The 21185-nt window shown below is 48.8% G+C and overlaps 1 protein-coding gene across 1 annotated transcript in view; it reads left to right on the top strand.

The window, feature by feature from the left end:
• The first annotated feature begins 3077 nt into the window (after window positions 1–3077).
• The window catches only part of CASQ2 (calsequestrin 2), a 44956-nt gene continuing 26848 nt past the window's right edge, over window positions 3078–21185 (top strand). The window contains exon 1 of the mRNA XM_073329003.1: window positions 3078–3311. Within this exon, the coding sequence (XP_073185104.1) occupies window positions 3078–3311 (234 nt within the window). The remainder of the gene's footprint in view (window positions 3312–21185) is intronic.

Below are 21185 nucleotides of genomic sequence, written 5' to 3'. Positions count from 1 at the left end.
CAAATTACAAAATTTCAAGGAGACTGTGAATATCTCAAAGGTCACAGGGCCATATATATTCAGGATTTTTGATTTGACTCAATGTAGAGACGAGGACTAGAGCCAAACTTCCACAAAAGTTCAGGGGTGTTGGGATCCAGGGTTTTGGTACAGGTCCATCTCTACAAAATACCAAGGAAAAGTTTGTTCTGCTGCCAAACTCCACCTCCAAAAAGACATTGATTCTACCAATCCAAACTAGTAGATTGGTGTTCAGAGTTTTAGCTGGGCACATTTAAAAAAAAAATCACAAAAAATGACCATCACAAATGGCACTAAATGGTCCCATGGCCTAGCTGACACACTCAGTGGAAAGGTTAATAAGTGAATGGACCATTGACAATGGCACTGCTACAGAAGGTCCCACCGTGGAGGCACACTAGCGAGAAAAGCTTGCCCTGCTGCTACTCATGCTGTGTGTGTGTGTATTATACATTATACACACACACACACACACACTGAAGATAAACAGAGGTGTTCATTCTCCAGAGCTAATAATCGAGTACCTTTCACTAGAATTAAAGTCATTTTAAAAATGTAAAAGAGAATGGGGTTGCGTCTATTTTTAAACAGCTCAGAAAGTTGTTCTGGAAGAGAAACAACTTAAAAATAGCTCAAGAAATATGAAAGTGGACCACTCTCCAAAGATCTGTGACCTACTGAAATAAAAGGAGAGCAGGCTTTAGGAACCTGATTTTGACAAGTGAAGGCACACAAATTCCAGCGAGTGTTTCATTTTATGATGCAGTTTGATTTATGTGTGCTTTAAAACACATGCTGTTGCTGATGGGGGTTTACACAGCATCATAAATGGATATGGTTTGTTAAAGACAAACAAACAACCTGTTCCATACCCTGAGGAGCTTACAAACCAAGTTCTAATTTTACAGCCTAAGTATCCAGTGAATGATCACTTTAATGTGTCTAGTCAGCTAGGAGTTTCATCACCTAGGAGAGGAGTCTTGCAGCTCCTTCTAAAAACAGCCAGGTTTGTGCTAGTATATGGTTCAGTAGGAAGGTAATGTCAGAGGTGCAGACCTGTCACAAAGAATACCTGGTATTCAGCTCCGTGAAGTTTCAGGTTTGGGATGTCAAGTTCCAGGCAAATTTTGGTTGTATGGGTAGGAAATAGCGAGGAGGCTTTTAAGATAACAAGGGCCTCTACCTTCTAGGTCTTTGCATTTGGTAACCAACACCTTGAATTTCACCTGACAGGCACTACGGAGCCAGTGCAGGGAGAGGATCCTGGGTCGCTCAGAAGAGAGGAAGTTCACCAGATGGAGCTTCTAGGTGGATTCCAAGTTTAGCCTCATGTGGACCCTATTGCTGTAGAGCAGCCAAGAGGCTACAAAGGCATGGATGATGGAGGTGAGATCTGTATCTAATAGGAAGTGACACAGTCTCTACCACTGTCAGGGAAGGAGTGCTGTGTGGGTGACCAAAGCAATCTGTGAGTCTAGGAACCTGGGAGCAGTAGGGAGTCTAGTAAGAACAAGAGTTGTAAACCCCTCTCTGATGCCCAGTTGAACTGTATTTCACCAGGCCCTTAAAACACTTCTCCCTGCAGATCAGCATCACCACCATCTTGTCTGGGTTGAGCTCCAGCCAGCTGGCTTTATTCCAGCTCCCAATTACTGCCAGACACTGGGGGGAGTCTGTCAGCAGTGCTCTCTGGGTCAGAGGAGAGGAAGACACAAAGAGGGGGCATCAGCAACCCACAGCTTCTCACGCTGTCTCTCTCAGTAGCTTCATGTAGCTGGAAGAGAAAAGGGGTACCAGGACTAAGCCCTGAGGGATCCCACAACTCAGAGTCCCTGGGGAGAAGGAGCAGTCAGCCAGCTTCACCTGCTGGCAAGGAAGAGAAAGGGACGAGGGGAACCACTCTACAGTGATTCCACCTACCCTTGCTGGATTGTGTAGCTGTGTGAGCAACACCTGGTGATCAACAGCCTCCCAGAAGTTGAGGAGGATCAGCAAAGACATCCGGCCTCTGTCCAATGTCCTGATGAGATCACTGACCTCTGCCCAAAGCTCCCAGCTGCTGGACACAAAGTGTGGTCAGTAAGACCAGCCATTCATATTGTTTGACATCAGAATGCTTTAGCCACATCTCAATAATGCCTGGGTCTGGATGCATGTTAACTACTCTGGGTGTCAGAAATGGCATGGTCAGTTTCCATTTGTTCCAGGATCACAGGTACATAGAGACAGGAAGGACCAAGCTCTACCAATGACCACGGATCGATGTGGAGATTGGAGGAAACTGAACAAGTCAGGTGTGTGGCCTATCTGAACCTCAGTGATGATCCTTGCTTAATACCCCAGAAGAAGAAGAAAACTCCCAAGGTCCTCACTTGTCTCCACTCCCTAGAGACTGGGGAGATGGAATTCTTCTTTGCAGTGTGAATGAGAATCACTATCATGAAACATTTAATTGCATTTATATTCCAAGACTGATTGATCAATCCCTTGATCTAAAGCCTAACTACTGTGATATCTAGGCATGAACCACACAGTACTGAGAAAGAAAGATACCACTTAGTGTCCCATCAACTGTCTATTTTTTAAAGTCCTAATAAGGTGGATTGTGCCTTGATGCCCCATGTACCCTTTCCCTTGATAAAGCCTGCCTGCCTGCATTCCTAATCTCAATCTCCTCCACTCCCTCTCCCTCGCTCAGATGATGCAGAGTGCCAGCAAGTCCCTCAATGGTGTCATATCTGTCCTTTTTATTCATTGCAGGGTTTATTTTTAGCCTGAAACAACTGCTTCCTAAAAATGGAGTTCCTAATGACACAGGAGCTGGGCAGAGCTATGTAAGGTATCCAGGGCTTGGCCTCGCAGCTTCTCCTGTCTGTCTCTTTGTCTTCAGCCCAGGACTGCAAAGTTTGCTGCTTCCCACTGGCCTGGATTGATCATTAGGAAGGCAGAGGAAATATACACTCAGTCCAAACTTCACCCTGAGACTCTGGTTTCTGCTGGCTCTTTTTCCTTCCCTTCTCAGATATATAAGAAAAGACACCCCACACTATCTCCCAATGAAGATAGCTTGCTGGCTACTGGCAGGTTCTTACCTGTTCTTCTGCTGCAGGGCTGAAGAGGGACTGGACTTCCCCACCTACGATGGGAAGGATCGGGTGTTTGACCTGAACGAGAAGAACTACAAGCAGGCCCTGAAGAAGTATGACGTGCTCTGCCTACTCTTCCATGAGCCTGTGGGCTCTGATAAAGTCTCTCAGAAGCAGTTCCAGATGACAGAGATGGTACTGGAGGTAAGTGCTGGTGCATGTTTGGCTGCACAGCTGTTTCAGCCAGGGTTTACTACTGCAGTGCAGTTTGGGGCCATCCGAACTAGCCAGGGGAAAGGACTCATAAGGTTCAGGTGGGACAGATCCCCAAAGTATTGGGTGTTGAATTCAGCTGAAACCCTTCGGTCTGGAAATCTCATGAAAATAGGTTTTCCGGTGCTGCTGTTAGAATTTCTGCATCCATCCAAAACCAAGAACCCTTTTTCCATAGAAACAACAGAAACCAAGAGCTTTTCCAACTCTCTGGAAAGAGTTGAGGCTCCAGTTTGAATGCTGGGCAAATGTTCAGGTTACTTTGTACTTTATCCAAGCTGTTTTGCCTGTCCATATTTTGGACTTGAACCCAATCTTCTAGCCCACTAGGAGGGCTCAGCAGAGAGCCCTTACTAAACAGTGTTGCAAAGACAATACTTGGCTGCCTTTTTAAAAAAGCTCTCAGTCCCTGCCAATGCTTAATCCTTTGTGCTCCCCTGACATTCAGTTACCTGCTTGGAGTCTTTCTGTAGCTTCTTATTAGTTTCTTCAGTATAACCATCCATTTCCAAGCTGGAGAATGTGTGATTAATTACCCAGCGAGGAGAGGTTCTAATGAACTGATCCTTTGCAAAGGGAAATACAGTAAAAATTACACGGTAGATTTGTAGCACTGGTTCCTGGTCATAAAGGCACCTGAAAGCTACTGGGTCATACTGGGAAGGGGGGCACCTGAATTTAAGGAGGCGGGGAAGTGTCTTTAGATATTCATTTTCCACCTTGGTTGAGGAGGCTCCCCCAATCTCAGCTCGGAAAAAGTAAGGAGTGAAGAAGGGACAGTTACACTTTGCTTCCCAGATCTGGGGTTTAAATGTGTTGCATCTTAATAGCATGGCAATTGAAAGCTAGAAAAATATACACACTGGGGGTTCACTATCCTGACAGCATGTTAATCCAGATTCAGAATGTACCCATACAATTTAACAATGAAGGTGACAGAAAAACCAAGGAGATTATATTCACCCATCAAAACACGATTACTTGCCCCAGGTGAAAGAGGAGGTAGAGTGCTTTGCAAAACTGGGTTATCAACTGGGTAACTTAACTGCAGATCTCTAGCTGAGATGTTTGTACTGATGCTATAATTGCATTGTTATTTAATAGGGTAGTTATGTGCTACATAAATGGCAATTGATTACTACATACATATTTATGGAGGCTTGACAGAAGGTATCTATTATATATTACAGGTGTTATTCCCTGCCAAAAATCTGTCCATGATGGTCTGTCACTAGCTATCTTATTAAATGTGTACGTGAACTTTTTTTTTTTTTTTTGCAAGGGACGGTCCAATGGTTAGGATATAATTAACTTTGGACTCTGGAGACCTGGGTTCAATTCCCGGCTCTGCCACAGACTTCCTGTGTGACCTTGGGCAGGTCACTTAATCTCCCTGTGCCTCAGTTCATCAGCTGTAATATGCAGATAATAGCACTTCAGAGGGGTGTTGTGAAGATAAATACATTAAGGAGTAAGAGGTGTTCAGACACTAGCATGACGGGGCCATAGAAGTACCACAGATGGATAGAACTATCATTCAAAGTGCTACCAAAATAAAACTCACTTAAAATGTATTCTTAAGAATCTGCCTGTTGGCCTAAATGAAGTGTGTTGGTGGGGTTTGTTTCAGTGCCTAGTGGACAGGTGTCCACAGTACAAAACTGCCCTCACATCTGCCCCCCTTTCTGGTAATCTCCACAGTGAGGCCAATGCAAACTTAATGAGCCATGGAGATTCATATCTCTTCTCGCTCCTAGAGGTGATTTCTGTGGGACAGGGTTGTGGCACATCAGCAGGACAGAATGTACTGCTGCTGCCAAGGGACCTTATTCTTTGTCTGTTCATAGAATGTTTTGGTGTCCACAGGTTGATGGGGGCCGGGAGTACACTGCTGACATGACATTCGCAGCAGAGATGGTTGGAAAGTTTTTGTTCCAACGTTTTTCCATCAGAAAATGCCATTTGACTAACCTGAAATTTTTCATGAAATTGTCTCAATTTCAGCAAAATTTCATGTGGAAACAGATTAGAAAAAACATTTTGAAAATGTCAACACTTCCCCTTGTGACCTTTTCAGGATGGAAAGTTTCAATTTTTCATTTCAAAATGGCTTTTTGTTTCAACATTTTATATAATAAATCAAATAAAAACAGGTTGAAGTCAAATGAAACATCCTGGGTTTAGCTAAATAATCCCTCTTCCACCCCGCCCCCCCATTTCTATGTGCAAAAAATGTTGGCTTTTTGTCCATATGGGAGATTTTTTTTTTTAAAATTGCCAATTTTTTTTGTAAGATGGAAAATCCATGTTTCAACCTGTGCTAGTTGTCAGTTCCTGGTTGGGGGGAAGGTGGGGAAACATGGTTCTCTAGCAGCCCCTGCTGTGGGGCACTCTGAGGCATGAGAACAACTTCTAGTACGATGTTAGGTTTCAGAGTGATAGCTGCGTTAGTCTGTATCAGCAAAAAGAACGAGGAGTCCTTGGGGCAGCTTAGAGTCTAACACATTTAGTTGGGCACAAGCTTTTGTGGGCTAAAACCCACTTCATCAGATGCATAGAGTGGAAAATACAGTAGGAAGATATATGCTGTGGTGGAGGAGGAGCGTACAGGGAAGGAGATGAGACAGTGGCACAGGGAGGGTGTAGGCAGAGACAGACCCTGCTTCAGAAAAGCAAGTAAGCATCTGATTAAAGTTAAGCACAGGTTTAAGTGCTTTGCTGAAATGTGGCCATAATGAGCAGACTGAAGAGTAATACACTTCCAAGGAAGCCACAGCACAGCCTCATGTACACCTGCAAAGACAGCCGCACAGTCTTATCACATATCTCCTCTCTCTGACACATTCATTTTCAGGGTGGTAAGAAAACGTGCCTTGTGAGCAAGCCATTGACCTGGTGGAGGTAAGGGTCTCTGGCCCAAGTGACCAAGACGCTGACAGCCTGGAGTAAGACAATAAGCATATATTGGAGCCGCCAAAGGTGGCTTATGTTTTATTAAAAGTGCAAGGGTCAAATTGGTAGTGGTGCTCTCCTCAGCCCCACCCACGACCCAAACCCCACCCACTCAAAGCCCATATGCTCAGATACTATGGTCATGGGCACAACTTAAACAACCAGATAACAAAGAAGAGTAACGCCATAACTGACAGCGATGGTGCAGTGGGATTGCTCACTGTGTCGTCAGGTCCCTCCGTGGGGTCCCATGCTGGAGTCTGTTGGGCTCCCTCCCTGGGTCTGGGATCTAGAGTCCTTCTCTGGCTTGCAAAGGAGTGGGCTCCTGTTATCTGGCAACTCCTCCTCCTTCCAGGCAGGAGGTACTCTTCAGCAGCTGCAGTTCCTTGGACCTGCTCCTGCATTTGCTGCCTGGCAGGGAGGAACTATGGCTCCTGCAGCTCCCCCATGGCAGTGGCTCTGGGCGTGGCACCTGGTGGGGAAGCAGCAGCTGGAGCTGGGGCTTTTCTGCCAGCCTCAGGCAGCTGCACTTCTGATTTTGTGCCACTCCCTGATTGGTCAGTGGTGCCACTAGGGGCTGGAAGGGGGTGTTGCAAAATGGCCGCAGTGGTGATGGGAGGGGTGGGCGCCAGCGCTCTCTAAGCTGTGGCTAAAAGGCTCTTCGCTCCCCTTTCCCCTCCCACCCTGTTAACTTGTATTGTTATTGCACAGCACTCACGGGGCGCTGCTGTAACAGCCGCCAGCTCAGCTGATCCTGGGAATTGAAGCAGAGACCTTCAGAGCTAAATATATTAGTGTCTACAGACTAAGCAAAAGAGCAAGGCTGGAACAGACTCCTATCCTCTGTGGACCAGGGCCACACCACTCACTCATCAGTGGGTTACACTAGATCAGGGGTGGGCAAACTTTTTGGCTTGAGGGCCACATCAGGTTTCCAAAATTGTATGGAGGGCCGTTTAGGGGAGGTTGTGTCTACCCAAACAGCCAGGCATGGCCCAGCCCCCACCCCACCCCCTATTCAACCCCCCCCCCCCATTCAACCCCCACCCCCGCTTCTCACCCCCCTGTTCCCTGACAGCTTCCCTGGGACTCCTGCCCCATCCACCACCCCTGCTCCCTGCCCTCTGACTGTCCCAACCCCTATCCACACCCCTGCCCACCAACCCTCCCTGCCCCCTTACCGTGCCGCCCAGAGCACCGGGTCAGGCTGCGACTCTGCAACCGCTCTGCCCAGCCACCCAGAGCGTTGTGCTCGAGGCGTGGTGTGCTGAGGCTGCAGGGGAGGGGGAACAGCAGGGGAGGGGCCAGGGGTGAGCCTCCTGGGCCAGGAGCTCAGGGCTGGGCAGAAGGGTCCTGCGGGCTGGATGTGGCCTGCAGGACATAGTTTGCCCACCTCTGCACTAGGTGCTTCACAGATAAATCAGCAGAAAAGCTCCCTGAAGATCTCAATCGGCAAAGTACAGGAAGAAAGAGGAGCAGAACAATGAAGCTGAGGGGAGAAACATCCCCTCTCCTACCCTTTCCTTTGGCACTCTCCTTTTCCCCTCGGCATCCCAACCTCACTTCCTCCTGTTTCTCCTTCCCCATTGCCTCCTCTTCTCCTGTGTTTTCACAGTCCCTCTCCCATTTGAGACACCTGCCACTGGATCCATCTCTGCAGCAAACATTGTAAACTAAATCATTCCTCCTTCCACTGGGACAAGCATCCAGCCATAGGGACAATAATAATAATAATCTGTTGGATTAGGGCTTTGCTTCTGAAATGGGAGGCTTTAGTAAAGGAATTCAGGTTTTCAAATACTGACCAGGGAGGTTGCAATCAGGCATGGCCTGCATCCCTGCTTCTTGCCTTTGTAGGCATGTGCAAGATCCTTAATAAAGAGGCTGATCTAGCCCAACCATTCCAGAACAGGTCGAGCAGCACACTGGTGTTGTGCCTCTGACAACAGCCAACACAGGCTGCTTTAGAACAATGCCTATGCTCATAACATACTTGGCCAGTTCTGAAATACTAAGGAGGAATACCTGGGGAGATCTCTTTCCTAGCACATAAGGACCAATGTTCTTAGAGATGAAAAGGCAGCTTTCGCCTCCAGCGCTGGATTAGAACCAAAACATAGGAGTCAGGTCTAAGGCACAAATGGGACAAGAGTGTGTGTTTGGATTAGTTTCAGAGTAGCAGCCCTGTTAGTCTGTATCTGTAAGAAGAAAAGGCGTACTTGTGGCACCTTAGAGACTAACAAATTTGTACAAAACAAGTACTCCTTTTCTTGTTTGGATTAGGTGGCACTGAAATCTTGCCAGCTGTTCTCATGAGATTTGGGGCCAGGACAGTGGAAATTTTGTGAGATCAGCTATTCTCAGGATAAATCCACCAACTTGGTCTGAAATCCCTTGAGAAGAGAGGATTTGTGCAAGAATGCAGATGTATCTGAAATAGAAAATAGGCCTGTCATAGCCCTGGCTGTGCTCCCTCTGCTAGACACTCACCAGGCCTCACACACTGGACCCGTGTGCTTTTAAGCTTGTCTGAGTCTGGGTAGGCTCCGGCACGGTTTCTTTCCTCAGCCTCTGGCACACTTTCTGAACACAGATGGTCTGCTTCTCCTTCATGGAAATGGGTTCTGCAGCTCTGTTGCCATAGGCTCCCAGGACTAGTGCTGGACCCTCCAAGCATTCCCAGAATTTAGCCCACCAACTTTATGGGCATCGCTGGTTTTACAGTTCACCTCTTCAGGGACATGCAACAGTGGAAGCACATAACACAGAGGCTTCGCAAAGGGTTCCAAAACCCATTATTCTCCACATTAGATCTGTATATCTCTTGTGCTATCTAGACAAGTTAACACACAACTGGAAGCATTTCCCTGCCTCAGTTTCCTCACCATTCTTAAGTTTTTTTTGGGCTTAGGTGAAAGTCCTCTAAGGAGTCCAGAATCTGCCCTCCCCTCCTGTGACTGCACATGGCTTCTCCAAATCAAGGAGCCAGCTTCCTTCTTCCTCAGCTGGTCCTGCAGCTGGAAAGGACCCCTCTGCTCTGCTACAAAACTTTCCCCTCTGTTCCTGTCTCCCGCCCAAACTTTTCTGTGAATTCTGAATTTTTAAAAAACTAGCACCACCTGGTTTCTTTGTTTGTGGATTTTCTACTCTCTAGACCTACCTCTCATCAGGCCACCTCCCAGCTCAGACATCCTCCCCCCAGACCCATTGTTTAACCTGAGCCCAGTCATTAAGTTTAAACAACTTCTTGTTTGTTCTGTAGCTTTGTCCAAACGAGGGAGTGGTCATGATGCTGATACACTGTCAGCCCATATTTGAGTCACTACCCACTGAGGCATTCAGTAATACAGCAATTTCATAAAATTAACCAGAATTCGTAAGTTGTATGTATACTCCCCAGCTCACCACAAGACCCTTCTGCCTTTGACATGGAAATTATAGGTGTGACTTCAGCTTTGAATCTGATTCACCCCAGATATTCAAAGGAGCTAGGGCTTGAGGATCTAGAATTGCCACAGCTATAGTCTAGTATTAGTGCACATAAAACTAACCTCTCTCTAGGCAACCACATAGGATCAAATGTACAATCTCCTTGATTGACTGAAAAGGACGTCATCCTTCTTCACTGAAAATGAATATGCTCATGAGATGGGGGCCTCAGTCCAGTACCCAGTGGACAGGTATCCACAGTGCACAAGCCAGGTTAATTAGCACTGATTTACTCATGCTGGAAGCAGGAGGGCCAGAGAGGCCAAAGACTGATTGGACTACAGAGATTGAACATGCTTCTAGCCCTGAAAGACAGTTCCTCCATGGCACAGATAAGACATGTGTAGGGCAGGGTGCATGGAGGAAGCTTGCACGGCTGCCTTTACCATACCTTTTCTGGGGATAAAGAGAAGCTTTCAGAGTCCATGGCTGCCAGCCAGTCCAGCAACTTTCATCAGCACTACATTCATGAAGAGGGGGAGGAGAGATCATGCTCCAGTACCCCGGCCCTGGGGGCCAGATGTGCTGCTCTCTATCCACTAGAGATTGCATAGCTGAGAAGGAGCACGGCTGTGTAGTAACACCACCTAGAGCTTTGTGTCTGTACAGCTCAAAGCACTTTTAAAAAAAAGTGCAGATAAGCATCATTCTCCCCATTTTGCAGTTGCATGAAACGAGGCCCAGAGCAGCCAAGTGACTTGCCCAAGGTCACACAGCAAGTCAGTGGCAGAGTCAGGAATAGAATGCAAGTCTTCCCACACCTTGGTCTATGCCCTACCTACTTGACTATCTTCCCTCTTTAAAAGATAAAGCACCCTTACCAAGTGTCAGCAGGGAGTTTTGCCTAGGTGTGAGGGGTTAGTAATACAAAGCTTTATGCTTTGGCCCCATTCCAATTTTTGAAAGAGAGTATGTGCTAAGATCACCCTCTGGTACTCCAGCTGTTCATGGCCAGATGTCATCAATGAAAGTTCCTTGTTGGCTAAAGCATTATGAAATTAGAAATGACAGCTGTTTGTTCTGGGAGCAGGGAACTCCTCTCTCCAATAAAGTTCAACATTCAACTGGTCCTGGGATATAACCAACCTATGTATCTGCCACATGGAGACACTACAGAGCCCTAAGGGAGAAGGGCTTGAGCTAGTATCCAGACACTATGCAAAGCCAGGGCTGCTACAGAGCCCCAGGTGCTCCTAACATTGGGTAGGCAGCTGCGCTGTTTGCCCATCTGGATAGCAAGCATGCTCTGGGGCTTCCCTGCAAGCCCAATAAGCCATATGGATTGCTTCATCTTTTTATTGTCCTCCCTTATAGAATTTATATAAGATTTGAGGATTGTCATTGTGCCAAAGAAGCCTAAAAGTCTGTTGAGCCAATGTGAAGCGATGGAAACAGCTATAATCATGGTGGAGAGCTCCTTTTGTTCAGAAGATCACCAGGTTCAATCATCACTGGGATTTGCAGTCAGTTACGGTCCAGTTTTTAAGTGCTCAGCCTTTCTGATTTTATGAATTTCAGTGGTGCGGTGTACAGGTTAAACACAGACATATCTGTGCCATGCATAGGCAGCAGCTATAAGAGGCTGGGGGAGGCTAAGCCTCCCCCAAGGGGGCAAGAAATGCCACCTGCAGAGTTCAGATCCAGATGTGAGTTCTCCCAAGTCTAGAGGGGTTTCAGATCCAGGAGTCTGCCTCGGAACCATTTCCGGTATCAACACAAAAACCCAAGTTGTACCTAGCAGGAACATGGTCACAGCCCTGAAGCCCTGCTCAGCACCAGCCAAGCATGGAGAACAGAGCTGGGTAAGTGGCACTGACCAAGGGGATGGTGTGTTATGCAGCAGCCCCTGCCCTGGACGCTGCGGTGCTGGTGGAGGGATTGCGCTCCCTGAGCTCCCACTGAACCAAGGCGACTGCACTGCCCTCAACATGGACCTGTGCCTTAATGATTGAATCAGGCCTGAAGTTTAAAAGGAGACGCTCTTATGCTTAGACAAAGCAAGGCAGAGGAGATGGGATGAGAAATGGCCTCATCTCTACTGAATTCTGCGCCCCCCCCCCAAATCTGTGCCTTCTTGCCTCAGGTTTCAGAGTAGCAGCCGTGTTAGTCTGTATCCGCAAAAAACAGGAGTACTTGTGGCACCTTCGAGACTAACAAATGTATTTGAGCATGAGCTTTCGTGAGCTACAGCTCACTTGCTCATGAAAGCTTATACATACAGGGAAGTCGGAAGTTACCATACAACTTGTGAGAGGCTAATTAGATAAGCTATTATCAGCAGGAGAAAAAAAACAAAGAAACTTGTAGTGCAGGTGCATATTGTAGTTGTAAGAACACTTGATGGAGATCTTGTAGGTGTTTGTCTCTGTCTGAGGGATTGGAGTAAATGCGGTTGTATCTTAGAGCTTGGCTGTAGACAATGGATCGTGTGGTGTGCTGGATGGAAGCAACAAAGCCCGATGCCAACTCTGTCCACGTATATATTCGAGTGACACCATCATAGGCCCTAATTGCATTAGCCAAGTCATCAGGGGCTCGTTCACCTGCACATCTACCAATGTGATATACACCATCATGTGCCAGCAATGCTCTTCTGCCATGTACACTGGCCAAACTGGACAGTCTCTATCCAAAAGACTAAATGGACACAAATCTAACATCAGGAATCATAACATTCAAAAAGCTTATGCTCAAATAAATTTGTTAGTCTCTAAGGTGCCACAAGTCCTCCTGTTCTTCTTGCCTCAGTTCTCTTCAGAGGGGAGTTTAGTTTTGTGGGACAGTTGCACGGTGGTAGGGCAGTTCTGGTTTCAAATACTGCAAACAGAGGGGCAGGACAGCAGAGAGAAATGACATGCCCAGCTCCACATGGATGTTTAGTGTGTTGGCTGCCCAGCTTAGTCAGCAAGATAACTTTCCTGGTGATGCCACTGAGCAGTGGTTAAATGAAGTGCTAAGGAGCTGCGTGGGAATTGTGCTGAGACAGGATTGGACCCCCATCAGCATCCTTTTAGCTCACGGTTGGAAACTTGTGCCTTGGCTGAGAGTACACTTCACATTAGGAATGCTCAGTTCAGATAAAAATACAAACCTAACAATGTTCAACCTTTTGTGAGGCATCCAAAGAGCATATTAAGTTCCCACTGTGCAGAGATACTCCACAGTGTGTAATTAATGCCCACAAAGCTGCATGCCAGGACTAGCTGAGACTTCCAGTGGGGGGATAGCCAGAGAAGGGTCTCGGCCAAAAGTGACTTTTTGGTGTTGGCGTTGTGTCTTTCAAGGCCTGCTTTCTGATTTGAGGGGCAGCAGCCTTCTGGAGGGGAGCCTCGGTGAGTGGCCTCCCCATCTGGTTCTAATGGAGAAAGGGTGGTAAGTCACCTCCCTTCTAGCCCCAGTGCCAGAGGGTATGATCCCCATTAGCCACTCAGCTGAGCCCCACCACCTATGTTCACCCCCACTAACACTCCAAGACTCAGATTTCAGAAGCCTGTGGGACTTCTTCTCGACAGCCCCAGAGTGCCACTACCAGAGCTAGAGTGACAGATGCAATAGAGAGGCAACTGGGCACCACCACGCAGCTATTGTTGCAGCTGGAAGGGAAAAGGGGGTCTCTTTCTGCCCAACAGGTCACCCCTAGTGCTAAAGGTAGGGGAAGACAATCACTGGGTGGAGGTGCAGGGAGGGAGAGTCTATTATCCTGCAAGGCTGCATGTGAACTCAAAACACATCTTTGGCCATAGCTCCAAACAGTTTCCCAGCATTTTCAACACTCATTGACAGCCAGTTCCCAACCATCAACACATGCTTTAGCTTAGAGCAGTGGTCTCTAACCTTTTTATGCCCAAGATCACTTTTTGAATTTAAGGGCAACCCAGGATCTACCCTGCCCCTTCCCCCAAGCCCTGCCCACTCAATTCCCCGCCTTCCCCCCCCCAGGTCACTCACGCTCTCACACCCTCACTCACTTTCACCAGATTGGGGCAGGGGTTTAGGGGTTAGGAGGGGGTGCAGGCTCTGGGCTGGGGCCAAGGGGTTCACAGTGTGGGAGGGGGCTCTGGGCTGAGCTTGGGGTAGGAGGTTGGGGTGCAGGCTCTGGGAGGGGGCTTAAGGCTGGGGCAGGAGTGAGTGGCATGGGCTCTCACCGGGCGGCACTTACCTCAGGCGTCTCCCAGTCGGCAGCACAGTGGGACCAAGGCAGGCTCCTTGCCTGCCCCAGCCTCACATCACTCCAGGAAGAGGCCCACACATCCCTGCAGGGGCACATGGCTCCACACGCTACCCCTCTCGGCAGGCACCATCCCCACAGCTCCTATTGGCCACAGTTCCCCATTCCCAGCCAATGGGAGCCGCAGGGACGGTGCCTGCAGAGAGGGGCAGCTGGCTTGCACATGCAGAGACCCCTGGCCCCCACCTCCCCTGGGGCCATGCTGGCTATTTCCGGTGTGGGGCTGGGGCAGGTAGGGAGCCTGCCTTGGCCCCACTGCATTGCTGGAGATCACAATCGACCGGGAGAATCTCCAGGATTGACCAGTCAATTGCGATCAACCAGTTGGTGACCACTGGACTAAATGATCACAATGGCCCCTTAGATTCATAGATACTAAGGTCAGAAGGGACCATTATGATCATGTAATCTGACCTCCTGCACAACGCAGGCCACAGAATCTCACCCACCTTTAATTTCTCACTGGCCTTTCATTTAGGACAAAGCGTCACTTTGTTTGCTTAATAACTCTGCACTCTAAAATGGGCTGGAGGCTAAAAATGGGAAACATCCTACCATTCTCAATCCCAAAGCTCACTGTTATCAAATGTGCACAGCTGGAAGCACATCTGGGCCTTCCAATGGACTCCCATGGCTGAGATGTAGATTTTGCTCCCGGAGGCTGCGTGCACTTGTAGCTGCACAGAGGTCTTGAAAAGAAATGGCGGGAGGGGAAGAGGATTCAGGTTATTGGGCCTGAGGCAGTTGAGTCGCACTGGATTAAACTTGTATTCCCTTAGATAAGTCACCTTAGCATAGAGGAGCCACCAGAAGAGCAGGGATAACCAGGAAATTTAAAAGGGAGAATGCAGCACCTTGGGGAGGTTTCCCTTCATTCTCTTACCTTCCTTTCCAGTCTCTTATTCTTCTGGCTATGCAGACTGGAAAAGAAACTGTCCTTGCTTAACAGGAAGCTATTAATGCCAACTCCCTCTCACAGGATCCACTCACTGCATGTGGGGTCTCCTTCTGGCCACTCTGTGGAGTCAGCTTGTTCCAGGTCAGGGGTCCCCTTCTGCTCTCTGTTGCCACTCTCTCTCTGCAACACCAGGTGCTCCTTCTTCATGACTTGACCCTCCAGTCAGGTCACTGCATGTTTCCCCCTTCTGGGGTACCAAAGTCTTTTATTACCAGCAGTCTTAGGCAATCTTCGCATTCATTGCCCTAGGGTGCCACTTCCCCAGTGGCTAGCAGGGGAACCTAGGCCCTCTACTCCAGGTTCCAGCTCAGGGAGCCTCTAGTCAGCAACCAAGGTCTGTTCCCTTTTCCCTGAGCCATTCCTTACCTTCTGGCTCTCCGCCCTTCTCTGAGCTTGCCAGCCTCACAACTCCCTGCTCCCAGGGAGTAACCATAGCCTAACTGCCTCTATAGTGCCGATCCAATCTTCCCAGGAGTGACTACAGACACTTCCCTTCAGCCTCTCTCTGCTATCAGTTCCCTGGCTTTATAAAAGCCAGGCCTGTTTCCACACAGGTGAGCTTCCCCTAATTAGGGCTTTCCTCTTGGCCTTCAATGTCCCATCTTACAGCCTAATAGGCTAATTGGCCCATCTGGCCTCCATTAACCCCTCTAGGGTAAGTGTAGGGTGAACACCTCATCACACTCCCCCAGGGATCCAAATTCATCACCCCTGTCCATCCCTGCCAGTCGGGGAGTTGAGAAATGCTAGCATTACAGTTAGTGGGGCCCTGCCAGGTGAGGCCAAGGGAAGTTCAGGCCACAAAACAAGCTGCCACCCTACAATGGGAAGCAGTCAAAGCTGAGATTTCCCCAGTGCTGTTCCCCCCCCCCCATAGGCTTCTCTGCCATTTGAGAAAAAAAACTGACATCAAATACAAGCCTCAGCATGAGCATTAATATTTCCATCAGAATTATAATCATCCCTCTCTGCGAAGTGAAGGGAGACTGGTCAGCTGCAGATCTCAAGAACTGCCTTCTCACAGTCTGCCCAGTCAGGATGCCTCTCTCGGCCCCTCCTCTAGTCTATCCAACCTCACTTTTGCTGTTATACATCCTGAGATTTTGGAAACAGCCTTGAGGGTCTTATTAATCACCCAAAAGCTTTCAGCTCCAAAGCCTAAGACCACGTAGATACAGAGAACGCTCCCTTAGGCCCAAACAGCTCTGGAAAGGAGATATTTCCTCTCTCTGCTTGAGACAGAGGTTCATGTTGCTGATATTCCAGCTGTCAGTGACTCAGACTCATAGACTTTAAAGCCAGAAGGGACCATCATGATTATCTAGTCTGGCCTCCTGCACATCACAGGCCTCAGAACTTCACTCTCCCATTCCTGTAATAGACCCCTAACTTCTGGCTGAGTTACTGACGTCCTCAAATCATGATCTAAAGACTTCAAGTTACAGAGAATCCACCATTTACTCTAGTTAAACCAGCAAATGACTCGTGCCCCATGCTGCAGGGGAAGGTAAAACCCCCACAGGGTCTCTGCCAGTCTGACCCAGGTGAAAATTCCTTCCTGACCCCAAATATGGCGATCAGTTAGACCATGAACATGTGGGCAAGACCCACCAGGCAGACACCTGGTAAAGAATTCTGTGACCTTTGATACCATCAGCTATGAGGTCGTGCTGACTTGCCTATAAGAGCTGGTGTGTGTAGAAGGAATTGCTTTGGGCTGACTCCACTAGTTCCTCTCCAACAGATGCCAAAGGCCCAAGATAAGAATGTCCCTCCTCCCAGAGCTCTCATCAGTGCCGCTCCACAGGTCTTTGTCTTGTCAGCCCCTTTACCCACCATCTGTGTAAGGCCTCTAGGACAGTTCGTGAGGCACCATGAGCTCCATTGTCATCAGTGTGCCTGGAAACCCTGGTCCACATCTCTTCTGCATCCAGTGCGAACAATGCTGACTTCTAGTTGTCCCAAAGTCTGCAGGAAGTTGACAAGACTAGCCCCAGGGAAGATGGAGGTGATGCTGATAGGAACACAAAATGCATTGAGGAAGTGGAAGAAGCTATGACTCTGCTCCACAGAAGGAATCAACCTCCAGGGTCAAGACAGTGTGCGAGTGTTGTACTGGGACTCCTGGGTGGTCCTGGACACTCAGATAGCAGCAGTAGCCTTAAGAACACCTTCCATCATCTTCCCTTAATCCAGGGGCTGCCCCTGACCCTTTGACCCCCAGCCATCCCTTACCTGGACACCCTGTATGGGCTGGGCCCTAACTAACTCAGAGGCCACACCGTACCACAGCTGCTGGGATCCATAGGGTTGTTCTGTCTGACTGAGAGAAGGCAGAGACTCTTAATTGGCAGGGCAAGGAGTTAATAGCAGAAGTTCCTTGGCTGTGGAACTCCGCACCACTGTAAATCAGGATGAGCCTGAATTTTGTAACCATCAGGGGAAAATGTAGGACTCGTCTCTTTGCATAAGGCCCTCCCACAACAACAGTGGGAGCAGAATGACATGGAAACAAATAACAGGATCATCCCATTTAAGGGAGGAATGTAATACTAGGGAGAAAGGAGTCCTCTCAGACACAAAGCTGCTATTCCGAATGCTGTACATAGCACCTAGGTCCTATGGGGAGGGACACATTACAAAGGCACAGTACAGATAGGAGAGAGATGGGCTGTGCATTACCAAATGTGTGTGGAATGTGGAGCCTTGAGAGTCCAATTGCTTTGCTCATGGTTAAATCCACCCCTGCCTGCCTTGAACTCCTGCTGCACCTCGAGACAATCTAGCATGACCAGTTAGGTCCAGTTCTTCCAATACAGCCTTTTTCCTCCCGCTCACCATGCAGCTGTTATAGCCAAATTTCTCACTGTTGAAGCAGACACCATGACAAGGGTTCAGGTAGGCCAGACCTTCAAGGGATCTGATTTTAAAAGGCAGGGAAGAGATGGCTGTGTTCGTGCATTACAGCTCTCTCCCTCCCTCCCATGGTCCTGAGCCAAAAGGATTGTTGAGGTTAGAAACTTTATCTGTTTTCAAATCCCACTGGAATCAGAAAATACTGTAAGTGAATACATAAATGTCAGATACTGTATAAAGCATGGGCAGCCAGCCAAGGTGCTGTGTCTCTGGCAATCTCTGTGCTCTGATATTTGATGGTGGATCAAATGCAGTAGCCTGGATAAGGCCATACCTAGGCAATGTATCAGACTCCCCTAACCAGCTGGGGTTAGGGCAAGGGCAGTCAGGCTGGTCAGTTCCTGTGTAGCTGGCATTACAGAGAGATTCCCCAGTGCGGGACTCTGGAGTGCCGCACATGGGCACATGCTGTACGGTATACCTGACGTTATCTCAGTGTGACTGTCCCAGCAGAGCAGTCTGATTGCCTGCATAGCTCCCTGCTCGGTGCTCACACACTGGCATATTAATATATACCCTCACAGAAACACCGCCAAACACACATACCCACAGAGAGAGACACTTCCAGAACTACTCCCACACACACAACACATACCCTGACAGACACAGCTCCAAACACACATGCACACACAGAATTCCTATCACACATACATACCTCCAGCCACACGCTGTACTTTCCCCCTCACAAACTCTAACAAACACATATGCACACACTATCTCTCTCTCACACACACACATACGCACACACTGTCCTACCCCAGAGGCTCTGATTCCATCCCTCACATGCTTACCCCTAACCACACATGCTCACAGTTGCACACTCACACCACTGCCCACACCATGACCCTACAAAAACTCACCCCTGTTCACCCAGCCACTCTTATACCTGAATGCTCATGTACACACGGGCCTATTCACAATCCCATCACGCAAACACCCTCACTCACTCACATCCCCTCACACCCCCCCACCCATAGCAGGTGTTTAAACCTCAAAAGATGGGGACATTTTAGGGCCCAGTTAAAGGCCTTCAGACACACCAGCCCTGATCCCAGTGTGTGGGGTCAAGGAGTGTTTGGCTGATAATAGCCACGGTGTTAGTTTCTTGGGCTGAACGTATTTTGCCTCAGTGCTCTCCTCTGGTCACAAGGCAAGCACGGGCTCAAGTGCTGGACTTGGGGCCTGAGGAAACTGTTATTTGTCTGTTAAACGTCCTCACTGTGGCAATCTGCTTACAATACTGAGTATTGCTCAGGAACCTCCTACGCTCCAGTGCTCACCATTCCTGTGTTCAGCAAAGAGTTTCTCTGGATAGGCAGCCACATATAACATGGAACACAAAGGGATTTCTCTCCCCCCCATCCCGCAGACCTCTGCTTAGCTGACTAAGTACCCTAAAAGAGGGTTTAATCTTCCTCTGAATCATCAGGCAAGAAAGAACAAAAATAAAGTCTCCATGAAAGAGAGCCCAGCGTGTGTCTCCTTTGTAACATGCTACATCAACTCTGTCTCACAAAATGGCAGCTTCCTTCACCAACGGCAGACCCCAGGAAGTTGTAATAGAGAGGAAACAAAATCAGAATAGTTATATGGCTAGCTATACTACAAAGGAGAGCACTGGGGGGTTGGGTGAAGAAACTGGAGCAGGCCTGGGAACATGTCCTTTGAGGGAATGAGAAGAATACATGTGAGGGGCGGGGGGATGGACCTGGGGGCACATCATTCAGGTGAAGGGAGTGAGAAGAGGGGGAGGGGATTTCCTTTGGAGCAAGGGGGAGTCTGATTGTAAGGGTGGGGTGGTAGTCGAGGGCATTTTTTGTGGGAGAAAGGAGAGTATAAGAGTAAGGAAGTGGGGTGCAGGCTTGGGAGCATGTACTGTGTGGAAGGGGAGAAGAGAATTAAAATTTCACAAATAATTGTATTTCCCATTGCCCAAGCAAAGCATCTATCAGTCCAGCCATTAAAGTGCCTTGTTTTGCCCTAAAATTTTGGCAAAAGGTTTAACTGCTGCCAATGAATGGTGATGACTTAACCATGCATCCCTAATGAGTGACTCAGGTTCTGTAGCTAGCCTTTATCTTCCTTAATCTCCTGTCACCCTTGGGTTCAGACCCTGGCTATTTATAGGAGGGAGGTTAGCATGCTGCACTTCTATGGGCGGCAGCAGCTCAGAGCTATTATGTGACATTCAAACTAGCCGGGAGGCGGGGTGTGGGGAACACAGGATGCCCACAATGCTAGGCCCTGAAATGGGCCCTGCGTCACTCATAAATCATGCCACAATCTGCCTGAAGGTTTTCTTTCTCCATCTAGTCTTGTGGTGACATCTGAAAGCAGCCATGTCCTAATAGGGGCATCCCTTTCCTACAAGCCTTGGAGCTCCGTTCCTTGGGTCATAATGTTCTTCAAATACCAGTATGCAGAAAAAAGAGCCGTGGGGTTTTGTGGTGGTGAGCTGCCTTGTGACAGCTGAGATGTAGGAATGCCCGGCCATGCCTCCTCCTTCCCCTGCATGCCCTCTGCCCAGGGCCGGACTAACTTTTTGTGGGCCCGGTGCCAAACATATTTGTGGGCCCCCATTGGGCAAGGGGGGCAGGATGGTCAGTCTCCAGAGTGAAGGGCGGGCTGGGGGCAATGAGGCACAGCACAGCTGGAGCAGCCCCCCTCTGTGCAGCCCAGCAGGAGGGCACTGTTTACGAACCTGCAGCTGCCAGTTGCACACAGGCCTGCTCAGCCCTGTGCTGCCAGCATGCCTCTTCCCCTTGAGGGCAGGCCCGCACCACACCGCCCCCTGCCCAGTGCCCCACCCTTATGCCCAGCGCCCCCTCGCCCAGAGACCTCCCCTGCTGGCCTCCCACCACAACTGTACAGCACTCTGCATACCACACGGCTCGCCCAGCGCCCCCCGTCCATAGACCTCCCCACCACCTTCCTCACAGTCCCACCATGACAGCTGCACAGCACCCCATATTCCTGAGGGGATTCTGCACCAAAAAATTAAAAATTCTGCACACACAATATTTTAAAATTCTGCAAATATTATTTGTCAATAAATAAATGTGGAGGCTCCAACATGGCAGTGGGGAGCACAGGCCACTGGTTGCATGCAGGTGGGAGATTACCCTGCAGCCTCCCCCCACCCCACCCTGGGACAAGGACTCGGCAGTGAGGCTGCACCCGACTCTGACACAGTGCAAGGGCCAGGCCTGCTCCAAAAATATCTTGGAGCCCTGTGCCAGGCGCACCATGTGTGGGTGAGCAG

Source organism: Lepidochelys kempii, chromosome 1 (assembly GCF_965140285.1).
Source record: "Lepidochelys kempii isolate rLepKem1 chromosome 1, rLepKem1.hap1, whole genome shotgun sequence".
In the NCBI taxonomy this organism is placed as follows: Eukaryota; Metazoa; Chordata; order Testudines; family Cheloniidae; genus Lepidochelys; species Lepidochelys kempii.
This window is presented reverse-complemented; position numbering and strand designations above follow the sequence as displayed.